Here is an 18,710-nt window from a genome sequence, read left to right on the forward strand (position 1 = left end):
GAACCCTCCTGCATCTTAAGCCCATAAAGCCTTTGCTTTAGATACAGTTTGTTCGTTAGAGATTTTTCCATGAACTGAGTTTCCAATTTATCCCAAATTTCTTTTGGGGCTTCCAGGGCCATAACGTGATACACAATTCCATCGTCCAGGCATAACCGAATGGTTCCTGCCGCACGCTCCTTCAAATCATCCCAATCATTCTCTTCCAGATTAGTTGGCTTTTCCGCCTTCAAAGTTTTCAGAAAACCCTGTTGTGCCAACAAATCCTTTACCCTAGACTGCCATAACCCAAAATTCCTTGTACCATCAAATTTTGATACCTCGAATTTTGTACTTGAACTGGTCATCTCAACAGTGCTCTGATACCAATTTGTTGAGATTAACAAGAACAAGAAAAATAATAATGGCAAAAAGGGTAAAGAAGGCAAGATTTACGTGGTTCGGCAATGTGCCTACGTCCACGGGAGTGAAACAATACTCTTATTCATAGTGATGGTGATAGTGGTGACACAACCCCTTAGGGATACAACCAATATATTTATAGGCATCTAATCCCTGTACAAGGGGTCTATCCGTTTCACTCTTACTCCTAGTATGAGACAAACTCATATTCCTAATCCATATATGAGACAACCCACCTTGGCGAATATGCTCTTTAAGAGAAAAGATAACTCAACAAATCTCCACCTTGACGAATATGCTCTTTAGGAGAAAAAACTTATCTCACCATCTCCACCTTCACATATGTGCCCTTTAGGAGAAAGACTATCTCCACCTTGGCAAATATGTCCCTTAGGAGAAAAGATAACTCAACAGATCTCCACCTTAGCGAATATGTACCTTAGGAGAAAAGACTTATCTAACCATCTCCACCTTCGCAAATATGCCCTTTAGGAGAAAAATATTTATCTCACATATACACATGGGTAGGAACAACCATGTTTATCCCAACTAGCCAGCCATATGCACCGTGCAGCATCAAACATTTTCCAGCATGTACACGAACCGCTTTGTCCCAAGCCATTCGCCCATCAGCCGTCGACCTGTTATACCAGCCGCAACTCATGCTTACTGTCCCGTTTAGCTGACCTCCTGAATCTGGCCCATACCAGGTCCATGTCCCCTCCTGGTGTCCACGCTGCCCCTAACACAACAGCGCTCCTGCAAAGTCACACTAAACCCATGTGCCTTGCCCAATGCTCCACTAACCAGTAATTGCCACTAGCTAGCAACACGCACCACGCAGCATCAAACGTTCCCAGTGCATGTTCACGAACCGCTTCATCCTGAAGCATCCGGCCAAACCAGATCCATGACTTATGCCAAGCCCGACCCATGCTAGTGCCATACTGGCCCATACCAGGTCCGCGACCCCTCCTGGTATCCGCGCTGCCCAATACCACAGCGCCCCTCACCACTTTCTCATCTAGCATCTAGAAACACCCAACAAGTCCAAACAATGTTCAAACTTGTTACTAGTTACCGCTAGAACATCACTTTCACTATAATAAGAGTCATCCGCATGAACCACGTTCATAGCTTCCTGCTTCTTCAACTCCTTCCAATCAACCTCTTCCAGATTTGCTGGATTTTCCGCCCTCAAGGTTTTCAGAAGGCCCTGATATGCCAACAAATCCTTTACCCTAGATTGCCATGACCCAAAATTGCATGTACCATCAAACTTTGATACCTCGAATTTTGTACTTGAACTGGTCATCTCAACAGTGCTCTGATACCAATTTGTTGAGATTAACAAGAACAAGAAAAATAATAATGGCAGAAAGGTAAAGAATACAAGATTTACGTGGTTCGACAATGTGCCTACATCCACAGGAGTGAAAGTATTCTCTTATTATTTGTGATGGTGTACCAGGTGATGAGATATATTCAATATATTTATAGGCATATAATCTCCCTTTCACTCCTATTCTTTATATGAGACAAACTCATATTCTTAATCCTTATATTAGACAAATACAACACTCTCACACCTGCTTCAATCTAACTTACTCAAATACACCATTTTCCAATTTCTTCACTCTTGCAGGTGGCGTGTTACTGCGTTAGAGATGGTAGTAACAACTCCATTCATCAATCAATATTTTAAATATTGTTTACTTTCCCTGACACCTAACTCAAAACTTAAATCGCTTAGCTTAGGAAAAGCGCTTCTTTTATTCATCAATTTCATCGCTAGCTCTCTGTAATCCCACTAACCCCCAGTTCTAGACTCATCGTATACTCCGCACGAAGCTCAGACAACATAAAAGAAACACACATGGAGAGAGGCACAATGAGATGACAGCAGAGATCAGAGCACGTAGAGAAGAAAAGGAAAACAAACGGAGAATACAAAATGGCTTCCAAGGAAAACGCTGTTTCTTCAAATAATTTGTTAATTGCAAGTATGTTTCTTCTCTTTGGTATCTTTGTTGTTTCTATTGCAATGCAAATATTAGATGTTACAATAATATCACTTGGGTAACCACATTTTTGGATGGTTAATTTGATTGTTGGGTGAATTATTTGTGTAAACTTAAAGTAAAGATATAATTGGACTATAATGAAGAATGGTACATCAATATTTTCTCAAAACTTATTGTCTTTCATCGATATAGATATAATTGATGTTTGTTGTTTGCAGGCCTCGAATCAAAGCATCAACAGGAATTGCAAAACTTGACTGTTGTGACACAGCCCTTGAAAACAGTGAAGTTTTTCATTTTGGTTGTACTACAGTACCTGAGGCAGTGGTTCACATATCTTTTGTCACATGCTCGTGCTGTATGGCTTACACTTTTGAGTGGAATAGCTGTGTTTGCTGTATGGGTTACACTTATGCAGCATTATTTAACAGAAGTGTTTGAGTATGCTCAATATGGATTATGGTGGGTGGCCCTTGGTGTTGCATCATCTATTGGATTTGGTAAGGCTAAATAGTTTCTCAGCCGTCACCCTTGTCTTTAATTTCTTGCTTCATTTTGGAACCGGGGAGGATTATTGTTGGGCGGAGGCCGGTAAAGGGTTAAGTCCAAGAATTGATGGTTAAGTGATTGTAGGGCATAGGCCCATGAATGGCCAAGTCAAGCACCTGCAATCATTATTGCAGACGTTATGCCATGGAAATGGTGAACACGGTTCTAACGGTGTTAGTACACCGTTATCTTTTTTTTTTTTTTTTTGAATTCATGCCTGCACATTCACTTTGGAACCATGCCTACACATTCCCGTCCGAAATCACGGACATTCATAAATTATGAATCCATGGCTGCACATTCACTTTGGAACTATGCCTACACATTCACTTTGGAACCATGAGATTATGAATTTTCTGTTATGAGATTATGAATTTTCAGTTATGAGATTATGAATTTTCTGTTATGCGATTATGAATTTTCTGTTATGAGATTATGAATTTTCATTACATTCATAAATTATGAATTCATGCCTGCACATTCACTTTGGAACCATGCCTACATATTCCCGTCTGAAATCACGGACATTCATAAATTATGAATCCATGCCTGCACATTCACTTTGGAACCATGCCTACATATTCCCGTCCGAAATCACGGACATTCATAAATTATGAATCCATGCCTGCACATTCACTTTGGAACCATGCCTACACATTCACTTTGGAACCATGAGATTATGAATTTTCTGTTATAAGATTATAAATTTTCTGTTATGAGATTATGAATTTTCAGTTGTGAGATTATGAATTTTCTGTTATGCGATTATGAATTTTCTGTTATGAGATTATGAACTTTCATAAAATTCATAATCTCATAACAGAAAATTCATAATTTGATCAAACGCGCGCCGTTAACTCCACATCCGCGAAATTTTCCACGTCGTTTTGCCTTGTGTTCACCATTCTCGGTGAACACGATTCCATGGCATAATTTGCGTCATTATTGCATGGATCACGGTCCACACAATTGTGTGGAACATAAATAAAAAGTATATTTTTTAATATACTAAGAGTACATTATTTATCTACATAAGGTACATTTTTTTAAAGTACATTTTTAATATACTAAGGGTACATTATTTTATATAATGTACCTTCAGTACAAAAATAATGTACCTTTAGTACAAAAATAATGTACTTTTAATATATTAAAAATGTTCTTGATGTTCATGGTTCACACAATACTTTGCCAGCACCCAGCCTCTCAGTATATAAAGAAATAAATTTGTGTCTACAGCTATAGCTTTTGGCGTAGTAGTAAGCGTTTGATCCTAAGAAGTAGCTTTTGACGAAAGCCGGTAAAGTGCACTTAAAACTGAGAAGGGAATTATTGTGCGGAGGCCGATAAAAGGGCAAGTCCAACAATTGATGGTTATGTTAGGGAATTGTGTCCAACACTCTACCTCTCGGTATATAAAGAAATAAATTTGTGTTTTTGCTTCCAACTATAGTTTTTGGCTAGTAAGCGTTTATCCTAAGAAGTAATTTTTGGCGGGAACCTGTAAAGTGCAATTAAAACGGACAAGTGCCATCGAAAAGGAAATTGTTGGGTAGAGGCTAGTAAAGGGTCAAGTCCAACAATTGGTGGCTGCCCTGGTATATATGCGTTCTAGCAAGCATCTTCTCTGTCTGATATGATTTTTGGGCTTATGTGCAGGGTCAGGTTTGCACACATTTGTTCTGTATTTAGGTCCTCACATTGCTTTGTTCACTATAAAAGCAATGAAGTGTGGGCGAGTTGACTTAAAAACTGCTCCATATGATACAATGCAGTTTAACAGAAGCCCTTCATGGATGGGCAAGAATTGTTCAGAGTTTGGACCTCCATTATTTTCTCATTCGGTTCCACTCACCACTATATTACAGCAGGTGCAATTAGAAGCCATTTTGAGGGGACTTGGGACAGCCCTAGGAGAGATTCCTTCATATTTTGTTTCAAGAGCAGGTTAGTATATATATATATATATATATATGTACACAAATGGATTATTATTATATCAAAACTTACACTTTCTTTCACTTGATATTATATCACTTATCTTTTGCAGCAAGAAATTCAAACATTCAAGTTGAAGATTTGGAAATGTCCTCCACTGAAGAAGATGTTGGATTTCTAGTTACTCGTATAAATAAAATCAAGCAATGCTTTCTTTCACATGCACAAAATATGAACCTGCTCACAATCATAATCCTGGCTACAGTTAGTGATTCTCAACTCTATATATTTTTATTTTCATCTTTGTTCATCGTATGTGTTGATTTGAAATGTTAGGATCAAACTCTTACCACTTACACCAAAAGCGCTAGCTAGTAGCGAAGAAACAACTTTTTTTTCCTTACCACTTACCCCATAGCTAATAGCGAAAGAGAGGCTGTGTGCTGGACTTGGCCCTTTACCAGGGTTGTAAAAATCTGTCTAGGCGCCTCTAGACCGTGGCGATTTCCCCTCTAGGCGCCCGCCTAGGTTACCGGCCGCCTAGGCATCCGCCTAGCGCCTAACTCGGCCGATTTGGCTGCCTAGCGTCTAAGTTAGTCGAGTTAACTCGTCCATTTCGGTCGAGTTAATCCGATCGGCTCGACCTATTTTTTTATTATATATGTGTGTGCGCGCGCGCGCATACATATATATATAATATGACATATATACACTCGTAGACTAGTTTGATACTTTGAATCTTTGGATGATTGAAGTATTTGAGTATTTCATATATGAGTATTTTTAATTTTTAATATTGTTTTAATGTTTTTTTTTTGAAAACCATTGTTTTGATGTTATGACTTATGAATTATCATTAATTCATTTATTTGGATGTGTTATTTGATTAAATGTTGAAAACAACCTCATTAAAATTGTCAAACTGCAAGTCTACCACTGTTTTTTTGGCGCCCGCCTAGATTCTGCCTAGGCGCCGCCTAGACCGCCTAGGCGCCAGGCGCTGTCCGGGCGCCCGACTAGCGCCTAACGCCTACTGCAACCATGCCCTTTACGATCTGCCCAACAATTCCCTAGTTATCAGTTGCTGGACTTGCCCTTTACCAATCTCCACCCAACAATTCCCTAGTTATCTGGACTTGCCCTTTAATTACCGGCCTCCACCCAGCAATTCCCCTCCTAACACCAACTAGTCTTAAATGTTATGGGACTCAAACCTGCGGTTTGGCTCTGACATCACTTATTAGAATCAAACTCTTAGAGCATCCATAATAATTAGATTTTTTCTTTGTGATTTTTGAGGAGTTTTTATTAGTGTGATTAGGAAAGATAAAAAGAGAGGGAAAAAAATTGATTTAAAAAAAAAAAAAAAAAAAGTAATTGTTAGCGCGCCTCCATTTCTGTTGTGGGTCCTACATCTCTGCCAAAAACCACACCCTTGCAGAGAAACCTCAACCCGCTCTCTCTTGCCTCTCTCTCCTTTATGTTGGCTCTTCTTCTCTTAAAAACCGTGCATAATTCACAGATGTGGATGTTCTTACTACTCATGCCAAAAGCAATAGCTATTAGCGAATTTGCAACTTTATTTCCTTATACCATCACACATTTTCGAGACGTTGGGGGTTAGATTTAACCCTTTATTGACCTTCGCCCAACAATCACCAACCACGTGCTAAACTTGACTTTTATATTATCAGTCTCCGCACAACCAAGAGTATACTAGAGAAAGTGGCCATGAGACGATGAACGAGGATAGCTCTTTACATGCAATGGACTGAAAGTAAGGCTCGATTAGCAGATTCACCAAAATCACTAATTTAAGGAAAACATTGGCTTGTTCTAACTTCTAATTATCACGGGACCAATTTGTAATGTTCCCTATAACTTAGACTATGATGGAGCTCGGATTTCCAATTATAGGGGTTGAATACCAAATTATTATGCACAACTTGTAGGAAGATATTATAGCTATATGAGAGAAATTATTACGCACAAGAGTTCTATTTATAGGAATAGATTTATGCAAGCTGTCCTATTCGGACAAGCTAAGGTAAGTACATGCAAGATTCCTGACAAGAATTTAATTCCTATTCCTTCTACACCCTTCTTGGCTTCTTATCTTAGACGACATATTAGGATTACTCCTTAGGATTCCCATGCATCTTGGCAAGTCGTTTGCATGATTGTGTGGACCACAAATAAAAAATATATTATTTATGTACAAAAAATATATTATTTAAGTATTTGAAGTATATTATTTAATATATTATCATAGAATATACATTTAGTACACAAATAATATATTTTTAACATATTAAAAATGTATTTTGTATTCAAAGAAAGTGTATTATTTGAATACTAAAAATATTTTTTTTTATGTAATGTTCATTAAGTAGGTTTTTTTTTTTTTTTTTTAAAGTACCATGTACCCTATTATATGTAGTATCTATTCATATATACTTTCTTAAGCTACTGAAGCTTAACAAGTCAATACCGCCTCCAGGGAAGCTTAACCTCATGACTTCCCACTTGAGAGAATCACCTCATGCCACTTAACAACAAGGTCTTTAGTTGTACATTAAGTTGTTAAGTACACAAATAATATACTTTTATTATATTAAAAATATACTTTTTTTAGAATCTATATAGAGTTATGTGGACCATGGTCCAGATAAAAATTTACCATGCATCTTGTGTGGCAATTTATATCATGGACCAAGGTCCACAGTCAATTTATATCATGGACCAGGATTCACAGTGCACTGTGGACCCTGGTCCAATACACAAAATTTGACTTCATAATATACAGAATCCATGTTCATAATACACTTACACATAAACACGATATAATGAAGATACATAAACACTTAACATAATACACAGAATCCATATTCATAATGCACAGAATTCGTTCATTATATCATGTTTATGTATGTGTATTATGAATATGAATTATGTGCATTATGAACAACAGTTTTATATATTATGAAGTCAAATTCTGTATATTAGACCCTGGTCCAATTGATCTTGTGCTTGGCCGGCCTCATATTTTTGGTGTTACTGGCCTAATTCCCTTTTTCTTGGCCTATTTCACTTATTGATTTGATCCCAAAATCCTGGCAAATTATATTATGCACCGCGGTGCATAATCGATTATGCACCGCGCGTCTTTTTTAAATGAAAATAAACAGTGTTTGTTTCCGCCGTTTTGCACCCTTTTGTAAAAAGTAACTCTGTTATTCAGTGTCATTTTGTATACACTGCAGTTTCAGTTGAACACAACTACAGTTTCATTTCGATATAACTATAGTTTCATTCGATATTTATAGACTCAAATATGTGAAAATGTTATTTAATTTTATTTTATATACAATATAGTTTCATTAAAACACAACTACATGATCATTTTGATATAATTACAGCTTCATTGTACAATATACACTCAAATATGTGAAATGTTATTCAGTTTCAGTTTATATACACTGCAGTTTCATTTCACTATAACTACAGTATCATTTTGATATAACTGCAATGTCGGTTTGAATATACTGTAGTGTCAGTTGGTGTTTAATACACCAAACAAGCGGACTCCGTTAACTCTAACGGCGGGCCGTTTCTTTACTTAAAGAAACGGCGTCGTGACCGCGGTGCACCGCGGTCTATAATATAACGACTGCAAAATCCTTAGCCTCATCACACTAAAAATGCAATTTTTACCATTTTAAAATCTGAATGAGAAAAGAGAAAGGGTATCCAAGGAGCGGAGGAAGATTTTCATTTCATTTTTCCTGACTTAGGTTTTTTCATTTGTGTATTTGTTAGATCAAGCGCTTGCCACTTCTGTCAAAAGCTATACCTCACACTGGCCTTTTAAACCCTTTACTGACCTCCACTCAATAATCTCGTTACTTGATACCAACTTGTTAGGATCAAGCGCTTACCACTTACGCCAAAAATTATAGCTCATAGTGAAGGCGCAACTTTATTTTCTTATACTAATGCACATTTTTGAGACACCAAGTGCTAAACTTGATCTTTTAAACCCTTTACCGACCTCGCCTAATAATCCCCTAACCACCGAGTACTAGACTGGCCTTTACTGACTTCCGCCCAAACAGTATTTCATATTTTAGTGTATGTGGGTTAAGAATGTGGTGGCGTTAATTGTTTGTAGTACGTTATCTTCAAGCTAAGCTACTTCATGCATGTCTTTATTAAGCTTATTGTTTATGGTGTTGATTAATTTTTTAGGTGCCTAATCCGCTATTTGACATGGCTGGTGTAATGTGTGGACAATTTGGCATTCCTTTCTGGAAGTTCTTTATTGCTACTTTGGTTGGAAAGGGTATCATTAAAACTTATATGCAGGTGATTGTGTGCATCTCCGCTCCCAAATTAAAGTCTCAGTTTCTGCTTCAATTTCTTTTCCTTATTACAATTAAATACTCTCTCCGTCCCATTTTACCTGCCTTACATTCCTTTTCCATTTGTCCTAAAATAGTGTTTTCTTTTCAAAATTGAACATAACTAGTTACCATACTCCTTCGGTCTCATTTTACCTATCATGTTTACTATTAGTAACATTTGTTTAGTAACATTAAAACAGTACAAAAAGTAAATGGAGAGAGACTGAGAGAGAGGGAGTAATTGTTAATTATTAGAGAAGACCTAATACTAGTTAGTTATGCAAATTTGGATCATTTCAGTGGTTTTATCATGTGATCTGGAGATCTGATTAAGTAGCTAGCTCATTTGCAGGCAGCTTTTGTTATATTAGTGTGCAATAATCAGCTTCTGGAATGGATCGAAAATGAGTTGATGTGGGTTGGTAGCTCTGTGCCTGGAGTTGATTCCATCCTACCAAAACTCGTAGCCAAGCTTCATTCCATGAAGGACCGTTACATGACAACCAAACTTCATGCGTCTTCAAATGTTAAGGTTGCTTGAATTGCTTATATGTCTAGCTAATTAATTATATTATCCATCATATCATGCAAGCATGCATGCATATTCTTAGTTTCTTTAACTTTGCATTGACAGGTGAGCCATTGGGAGTACTACTCCCTTGCTTCTGCATGGAATGCTGTTGTATGCATCATGATATTCAACTTTTTGGCTAAAATTTTGAATGCAACTGCACAACGCCATCTCAAGAAACAGCAAGAGAGGGAATTGGCTGCTTTGAAGCTCAAGTTGCTTGGGTAAATTTGATTGATATATACTAGCATGTATGACCAACTTTAGTGTTTGGTAAACAATATAAACAGCTTTTTAACTTGGCCTATTGATGCCAATAAGTTAATTAAAACTGACAAAGATACTTTGAGTAACTTATTGATATATATTAGCTTATTACATTTTTGTTTTAAAAGTCTAATTTACATTTAATATATAGTTGTTGGTTATTGTAGTTAGAAGTGAGCATTTCAGTTCGGGTTATATATATATATATATATATATATATATATATATTATAGCAATGTGATGCAGATGCCATTGCGAATGTATAGTAGTTGTTACAATATTGAGGAATGTTAGGAACAAGTGTTTTTAGATTTTGGTGATGCCTAATTATGTTAGGAATTTTAGTCCCTATTTTATTTTTAGAAATAGAAATTTGAAAGTTAACTTAGAGAATGAACTTTACTAATTGGAATGTTAATTAACCAGAAAGAAAACAAAGTCAAAAAGTAACCTTAGGATATTTTTAGTCTTCAAAATGTCACTTTAAGAATGAAACTTACTAATAACCATGAATTCAATTCATCCATAAAGTAAACAAATTCGAAAAGTGACCTACAAAAAGTTAAGTTATTTTTGAGAAACTAAAATATCATCCAAGACTACAAATAGTTGAAGACCGAAGAGTTGAAGCAGTGAAAAGTTGAAGACCGGAAGGTTCAATGATCGAAAAGTGAAATGGCCAATCTTAACCGGAAAGTAGGGGGCATGAAAAGTTAACTTAAGCAAGAAGTTAATTTTCGGATAGTTAAGGATGGACTAAGTCAAATTTGAGAGGTTGCTGAGGAAGGATTCGAATGGTTAACTACGAGAAGTCAAAGGTTACCATTTTGCATATAGTGTTCGGACATTCTCTGACCAAATAGTAAACATTCCCAAAAGCTCATAATACAAGAAGAATGTTACCAAGGCAAAAGGAGTCATAGGTACACATCTTAAGGAAAATTTTCGAAAAAGGCAAGACATTTTGCACAGCTTAGAAAGCTAGGAGCAGACGCAGACAATACTTCTAACGATTGAAAATATGACAAAAAGCAACCTACTACATTACCCACAAGACAATAAACGTTTGAAATTTGTTTCCCTCCAACAGATAAATTTCTAAACAAGTCTATAAATACCTTCATTGAAGTCTTAGAGAGGTGCTTGCCATTTTTGCGAACAAGTAATCTAAATGCATTTCAAAGCAAACAAGTTTTCATCCAGTAGACCAGTGAAGAGATAGCCAAAGCAACTTTGCAAGATCAAGCTCAAAGGACTACAACATTCAACGAGAAGTCCCACGCGAGTCTTATAGTTGGAGATTATGAACAATCCTATCTTTTCTCTACTAGGATTATTAGTAGAAAGGGACAGAGTAACAAGTGTTGGGTTGTGAAAAATCTTGAGGAATATGACTGTACTTATCACACAATTGCTCATCTTGTACTAATTTGTATTAAGAAAAAGAGTAGACGTAGGCTGAGTTTTGGCGGAACCAGCGGAAACGACCTCAAGGAAATGCTGTGAATGGGAATTTGCATAATTTTCCTGCCTCAAAGAGCCATCTCAGCCCCAGTAACATCAACCACAAAATCAACATATACCCCCACCCCAAGCACGCCAGCAGTGAAGATATATAGCCCATCACTACCTGAGATAGAATGATCATTGTTTTGAATGACTAGGAGTGTAGCTAAGAAATGAGAAAGAAGAATGTGAAGTTTGAATCTTTCTTCTGTATTTTTGGGGTTAGGACAGCGAAGGTTGGTTTTTCTTCTCTTTTAGGAGGGCTGAAATAGAAGTTTTCTGGACAGCATCTTTGGAACATATATAGATATATGTATTGATTGAAAGATGTATATATAATGTGCGGATGTGTAGCTCATATTAATTAATTAATGGCTTAATGGTTAACTCTGAATTTCTCTTTTCTGCCTATTTTTTTATGCATGTAATCTTTTCCAGGGTATTTGGTTGGGAAGAGGAAATTAAAAGGAAAAAAATTATAATTCAATAGAATAATAATAATGTATTAATTTAAATTACATTGTTTGATAGATATAATGATTGAGAATTGAAAGGGAAATGAATAAAGACTAAAATACTCTTATATAATAATAATAAGTCATTTATTATGTAATTATAATTCTACCGTATGAAATTACAATTATTAGGAAAAATCCTAAGAATTGTAATTCACTCCAATCAAACCATAGAATTACTATTCTATCCTACCAAACACCCCATTAGTGATGTTGCCATGTTGTAATGCCTGTCCTGGGACAACTTCTCTTCTAAGGATCTGCCATAGCAATTATTGTTGTTTTTTTATGGGGCCATATATATACATATATATATATATATATATATAATTGTTGTCTTCTAAGGATCTGCCATAGCAATTATTGTTGGTTTTTTATGGGGCCATATATATATATATATATATATATAATTGTTGCGTATGGATGGATTCTTTAGAGTTAATGCTCATAGTGAGTGGGGCACTTGCCTATCCTATGCACAATTGTTGATCAGCAGACAATAATGCCAAATATTATTGCGCACAAAAATCTCTTACTTTAAAATAATTTTCATACCGTCACTATCGAATTTTGAATCTTGGTCTATTCTCTCAAATACTGTCTGTTAAACCACTAAATTAAGCCAATACAGACAAAATACATGCTTTCTTGATTATATTGGGCATTATGAATACACTACTTCTTGCAGTATCTGGTACCATTCTAAAATGCTTTTCAATTGTATTCGATGCATAAAAATACTTTTTAATTCTAATGTGTTTGTTGATTATTAATTTTGCGAAATTCTTTTTTTTTTCTTTTTATTCCATCAAATTAATACATATTACATGATACTTTAAAAGTACAAATAGCATTTTCTATTTTAGTTTAAAGAATTTTGTCACATATCACTATTATTCTCTTTAAAATTATACATAAATAAATTTAAGAAAAATTTTTATTTTGAAAATATGGTATGATATAAAAAATTCTGGTATACATACATGAGGAATACATTTGTTGGATCTCTTGATTTTCCTCCCTAGCTTTAAATTATCTAGTGCTAATGAGTAATATCATTGTCACAATCACATCATAGCAAGCTTCAATTCACATGAAGCAGCAGACTAGTAAACTGTGTGAGGTGATAAGCCATAAAAGAGATATATAGAGAGAGAGAACGTACAACACTACAAAGCTACACTGCTTCATGGGTGGGGCCCATTGTTCGTTGTGGGAACTATGTTTTTGTCACTAATAGAGAGATGAAACGGTGGGCCAATTCTTTCTTTACCCACAAAATATGAAATATAATTCTGACTTGACAAGATTTGTATAAGTAGTAAATGACAATAATTCAGTGACCCATTAAGCAAGAGGATCAGTGCCGGATAGTTATGTTGTGCATCCGTATGCACCATGCATGGTGCATACTGATGCAAAAACGATATCGTTTTTGTTAGGAATATAGCGGAATAATGCGGAAGTGAAGAATCAAAAATTGAGAATTATAGAAGTTAAATAATAGGGAAAATATATAAATGACAAAGAATATAATAAAATGGGAAAATATATAATATATATTATAACTCAAAGAGGAATTGAGAAGAAGAATATAATATATATATCTACTTGAAGACAAAGAAAAATGAATTACAATTGATGTATTCAAATTGATGTAAGAAAAATGAGTGCATTTACAAAGCAAATAAAGAATGCTATTTATACAATAAGAAATGAACTAAAGATGCGGCAATTGCAAGAAGGAGAGCAAGTTACGGAAGACATGCAAGATGGACATGGAGCATGCAATGCCAACAAAAGAGGGAAAATGTCTTCATGGATATGAGCCACTAATTATTTTCTTAACAATCTCCACCTTGGGTCAAATCCATTGTGAAAAATTAATAATTGGAACAGCCGACCAAACTCAAGCACTGGTTGAACTTAGCAACAGGAAGAGCCTCATAATAGCAGGATGGATCACCATCAACTTCCTGTGTGACTGAAAGTGCATAAGCAACCATATTGGTTTCATCGTCACTAGCGTACCTAGCAGGTTTTTTAATTGTCCTCCTAGAACGATCCATAGCAATGGAATACTCTCGTTGTGGCTCGACGAGAGGTGCGGTGCTAGTAGATGCATCATCCTTAGTATTACCATCAGCAGTAGTAACACTATCAATAGGCCTGAACTCAAACTCCACCTTCTCACCAGTACTTTGCGTCTCACCTGTACTGGGAACTTTTCCAGAAGAAAGTAGTGCATTTTCATCAAAAGTGATATCTCGACTCAGAATAATTTTCCGAGAATCAGGAGACCATAGACGATACCCTTTTGACTCAGAAGCATAACCAAGGAAAATGCATTTGACAGCTCTCGGGTTTAATTTACCCGTACTGGAATGAGCATAAGCAGGACATCCAAAAACTCTTAAGATAGAGTAGTCAACAGGATTACCTGACCAAACTTCCTCTGGAATTTTGAAATCAAGGGATGAATGTGGAGATCTATTTACCAAATAGCAAGCAGTAGAAACGGCCTCGGCCCAAAAATCACGCCGTTTCCATAACCCAGCATTAGAGAGCATACAACGAGCTCTTTCCAATAGAGTCCTGTTCAAACGTTTGGCAACACCATTCTGCTGGGGTTTACCAGGCAAGGTCTTGTGCCTGGCAATTCCATTTGCCGCACAAAAGTCATTGAAATCTGACTCACAGAACTCCAAGCCATTGTCTGTCCTGAGCTTCTTGACTTTTTTACCTGTCTGAGTCTCAACAAGTATTTTCCACGTCTTGAAAATAGAAAACGCTTGATTTTTATGTTTCAGGAAATAGACCCAGACTTTATGAGAATAGTCATCAATAATAGACATAAAATATCTACAGCCTCCCATAGACTGGAATTTAGTTGGTCCCCATAAATCAGAATGTATGTATTCCAATACATCTTTGGTACGGTGTGTAGCAGTAGAGAAACTAACCCTCTTTTGTTTCCCAAAAATACAATGCTCACAAAATTGTAATTTACCCGTACCTGAACCACCAAGGAGACCTTTCTTGCTCAGGAGATGCATGCCTTTCTCACTCATATGCCCCAGACGCATATGCCATAATTGAGTGAGATTCGCATCAGACATCGATGAGGATACCGCTACTGAACCTGTCACAGTACTGCCATGCAAGACATACAAGCTTCCAGAACGAGAAGCTTTCATGAGAACAGAAGAGCCTTTGATGACCTTTAGAACTCCACCTTCAGCTATGTACTTGCACCCCAGAGATTCCAAGGTGCCCAATGATATCAGATTGCGTTTCAAATCAGGAATATACCGAACATTGGTAAGAGTCCTGACAACGTTATCATGAGTTTTAATCTGAACACTTCCAATTCCACTAACCTTGCATTGGGTATCATTACCCAGCAAGACAACTCCACCATCAACCGGTTCCAGAGAGATGAACCAATCTTTGTGGGGACACATGTGGAATGTACAACCAGAGTCCAAAATCCACTCAGTTTCACTCCGTTTCTCACCGGAGCTAACAGATAACAACACATCACCATCTGAATCACTTTCAACAACACTAGCTTCAGCGGACTTCTTTTCTCTCTCTTGCTTGTTTTTCAACTTGAAGCATTCAGTCACATCATGACCATGCTTCTTGCAGTACTTGCAGGATTTGTTGGACTTACGTCCTTTGGACTTGGATCTAGAATTTTTATTGCTACTCCCTGATTCAAGTGAACGACCCCTTACGGTCAAGCCTTCACCTTTGTCCTCAGACTTAATTTCAAAGTCAAACTTTTCTTTGGACAATAGGTTCGACTTAACATTGTCGAAAGTAAGGGTATCACTACTATTACCATACAGCATAATTTCTTTGAAATGCGTGTATGATCTAGGGAGAGAGACAAGCAATAAAACAGCGCGATCCTCATCTTCAATTATAACATCAATATTTTCCAAGTCCAATAAAATAGAATTGAATTCATCCAAGTGAGATTTAATAGAAGTACCTTCCGTCATACGGATTGTGTACAGACGCTCCTTCAGGCGTAGCGTGTTCGCCAGAGTTTTGGCCATGTAAAGCGTATCCAGCTTGGACCATAAATCTGACGCAGTCGTCTCACTTAACACCTCACGTAGAACCTCTTTAGACAGGCACAAAAGAATGGTTGAACGTGCCTTGTCATCCAGATCTTCCCAATCTACATCTGTCATTGTAGCCGGTTTCTTCTTCTTCCCAGCTAGCGCTTTCTTCAAACCGTTCTGGGTTAGAACGGCTTCCATCTGAACCTTCCAGATAGAAAAGCTAATTTTCCCGTCGAACTTCTCGATATCGAACTTAGTAACAGTCGACATCTTTGAAAATAATTCTCAAATAAACCGCTCTGATACCACTTGTTAGGAATATAGCGGAATAATGCGGAAGTGAAGAATCAAAAATTGAGAATTATAGAAGTTAAATAATAGGGAAAATATATAAATGACAAAGAATATAATAAAATGGGAAAATATATAATATATATTATAACTCAAAGAGGAATTGAGAAGAAGAATATAATATATATATCTACTTGAAGACAAAGAAAAATGAATTACAATTGATGTATTCAAATTGATGTAAGAAAAATGAGTGCATTTACAAAGCAAATAAAGAATGCTATTTATACAATAAGAAATGAACTAAAGATGCGGCAATTGCAAGAAGGAGAGCAAGTTACGGAAGACATGCAAGATGGACATGGAGCATGCAATGCCAACAAAAGAGGGAAAATGTCTTCATGGATATGAGCCACTAATTATTTTCTTAACAGTTTTATTAAAAACGTGCGTCTTTCCTTAAAAAAAATAAATTCAGGTTCGATTCCCAGCAACAATATTATGTTGTTCATTCATTCTGAAATTTTAGTTTATAGATTATGGAATTTTAATTCATTGATTCTGGAATTATAGTTCATCGATTCTGAAATTATAGTTCATCGATTCTAGAATTGTAGTTCATCGATTCTGAAATTTTAGTTCATAGATTCTGGAATTTTAGTTCATTCATTCTGAAATTTTTAGTTCATAGATTAGATTATGGAATTATAGTTCATCGATTCTGGAATTTTAATTCATATGTTGTTGCTGGGAATCGAACCTGAATTTTTTTTTTTTTAAGGGGAGACGCGCGTTTTTAATAAAATGACGTCGTTTTTGCATGGTGCATATGGATGCATAGCATAATTTGCCATCAGTGCCTGGTGTTTACAAAGAGTCCATCATCATATCGGGTGTGACTCACATACTGTAACTGTTGCGATTCGATCTGACTTCATAAGATTTGTATAAGTAATAAATTGACGCGATTCAACTATCCATTAAGCAAGAGAATCAATGTCTGACACTTACAAAGAGTTCATCATCATATCGAGTGTGACTCTCATAGTCCCATACTATAATTGCTACGACTCGATCTTGAATCTCTACTCACAATCTGTGACATCCTTCCCCTAGAAACTAATTAAAGCTACATGTGCGGGCTATTACTTTATCAAGTGGTATATTTTTTTTTTTGTAAATTAATAAAACACATTTACTCTAAATCTCCCCAAACGAATTGCAAGCCTAGGATTTTAATAGTCTTGAAAGTCTGCCTACAATAATAAAGGAGTAATACTGTGCCCGCATCTACTTTATTTTTTTGACATTGTAATTTTTTTTCCCTTCTTACTTTTTTATAAACACTTTCTAACATTACATATTTTAATTAATTTAGGAAAAAATGAGTTAAGATTTTTATCCCATTTATTTTATTCTTTTAATAAAATTAAAATATGTAGCGATACTTTTTTTGGGTTAAAATATACTTATCATTTTTCTTAATAAAAAAATAAAGCGCGACAAGGGAATAGGTCTGGAAAAAAAAAAGGCAAAAAGAAAACAAAAGACACAAGTTAGGTTTGGGTGTTGAAAAGTGTTTCCTTTATTGTCAATATATTAGATGTGGCCTACGTCCACTTCATAGATACCACCCATCCTTGGCTTATCTTTATCTTTCCCAATCCATTGAATAGATTATATTATATTATATTATATTATATTATATTATATTATATTATATTATATTATATTATATTATAGTTTGTCATCAGTTGTCTACTTGACATTTTTTAATTTGGATTGACAATTATAATTTGTGGTTAATTACACTGAACTTTGATAGGGTACACAATCACGATTCCGGTAATTCAGACTTTCCCCCATAGTTTATGGCATCCTTGTCTTATTCACAAAATAATTATTTAAAGTTATTGCAATTGCAATTATAAAATATTTGTAAATATACTAATACTACATTCTATATAATATATCAAGACATCAAGTACACATTATTATATTGAATATCAATAGCAATCAGTACTATACAAGTTCTCTTATATATTTAATTACTTTCTGTTTAAATAGAAGGTAAACTATTAAAAAAAAAAAGAGTAAACAAAGAAAGTTTTTTTTTTTTAAATTATTTTTCTTTTTTTTTAATTATTATTTTATTTCACACAAATAAC

General features: G+C 35.6%; 1 protein-coding gene across 3 annotated transcripts; it reads left to right on the plus strand.

Annotated features, from left to right (window-relative positions):
- Nucleotides 1–2,171: 2,171 nt before the first annotated feature.
- Nucleotides 2,172–10,350, plus strand: LOC109156635 (vacuole membrane protein KMS1-like). Of its 3 annotated transcripts, XM_019304553.1 has the most exons (8): nt 2,172–2,251; nt 2,283–2,423; nt 2,645–2,926; nt 4,635–4,922; nt 5,026–5,177; nt 9,162–9,278; nt 9,669–9,848; nt 9,951–10,350. In XM_019304553.1, exons 2-8 carry the CDS (start codon nt 2,357–2,359, stop codon nt 10,113–10,115), a joined length of 1,251 nt encoding a protein of 416 aa, XP_019160098.1. In that variant the 5' UTR covers nt 2,172–2,251; nt 2,283–2,356; the 3' UTR covers nt 10,116–10,350. The 3 variants fall into 3 exon arrangements, with proteins under 3 accessions (XP_019160098.1, XP_019160051.1, XP_019160152.1); XM_019304506.1 differs by having other exon boundaries at nt 2,172–2,423; XM_019304607.1 differs by having other exon boundaries at nt 2,172–2,405.
- Nucleotides 10,351–18,710: the final 8,360 nt, after the last annotated feature.

The sequence above is a fragment of the Ipomoea nil genome, unplaced genomic scaffold (assembly GCF_001879475.1).
Source record: "Ipomoea nil cultivar Tokyo-kokei standard unplaced genomic scaffold, Asagao_1.1 scaffold0117, whole genome shotgun sequence".
Classification (NCBI taxonomy): Eukaryota; Viridiplantae; Streptophyta; class Magnoliopsida; order Solanales; family Convolvulaceae; genus Ipomoea; species Ipomoea nil.

What these genes read in the sequence shown, in the direction of transcription:
- LOC109156635 (XM_019304506.1), top strand. Translation starts at nt 2,357, where the DNA reads ATGGCTTCCAAGGAAAACGCTGTTTCTTCAAATAATTTGTTAATTGCA. An exon ending in TGCATCATCTATTGGATTTG is followed by an intron (nt 2,927 to 4,634) that starts GTAAGGCTAAAT and finishes GCTTATGTGCAG; the next exon opens with GGTCAGGTTTGCACACATTT. An exon ending in TCATTAAAACTTATATGCAG is followed by an intron (nt 9,279 to 9,668) that starts GTGATTGTGTGC and finishes GCTCATTTGCAG; the next exon opens with GCAGCTTTTGTTATATTAGT.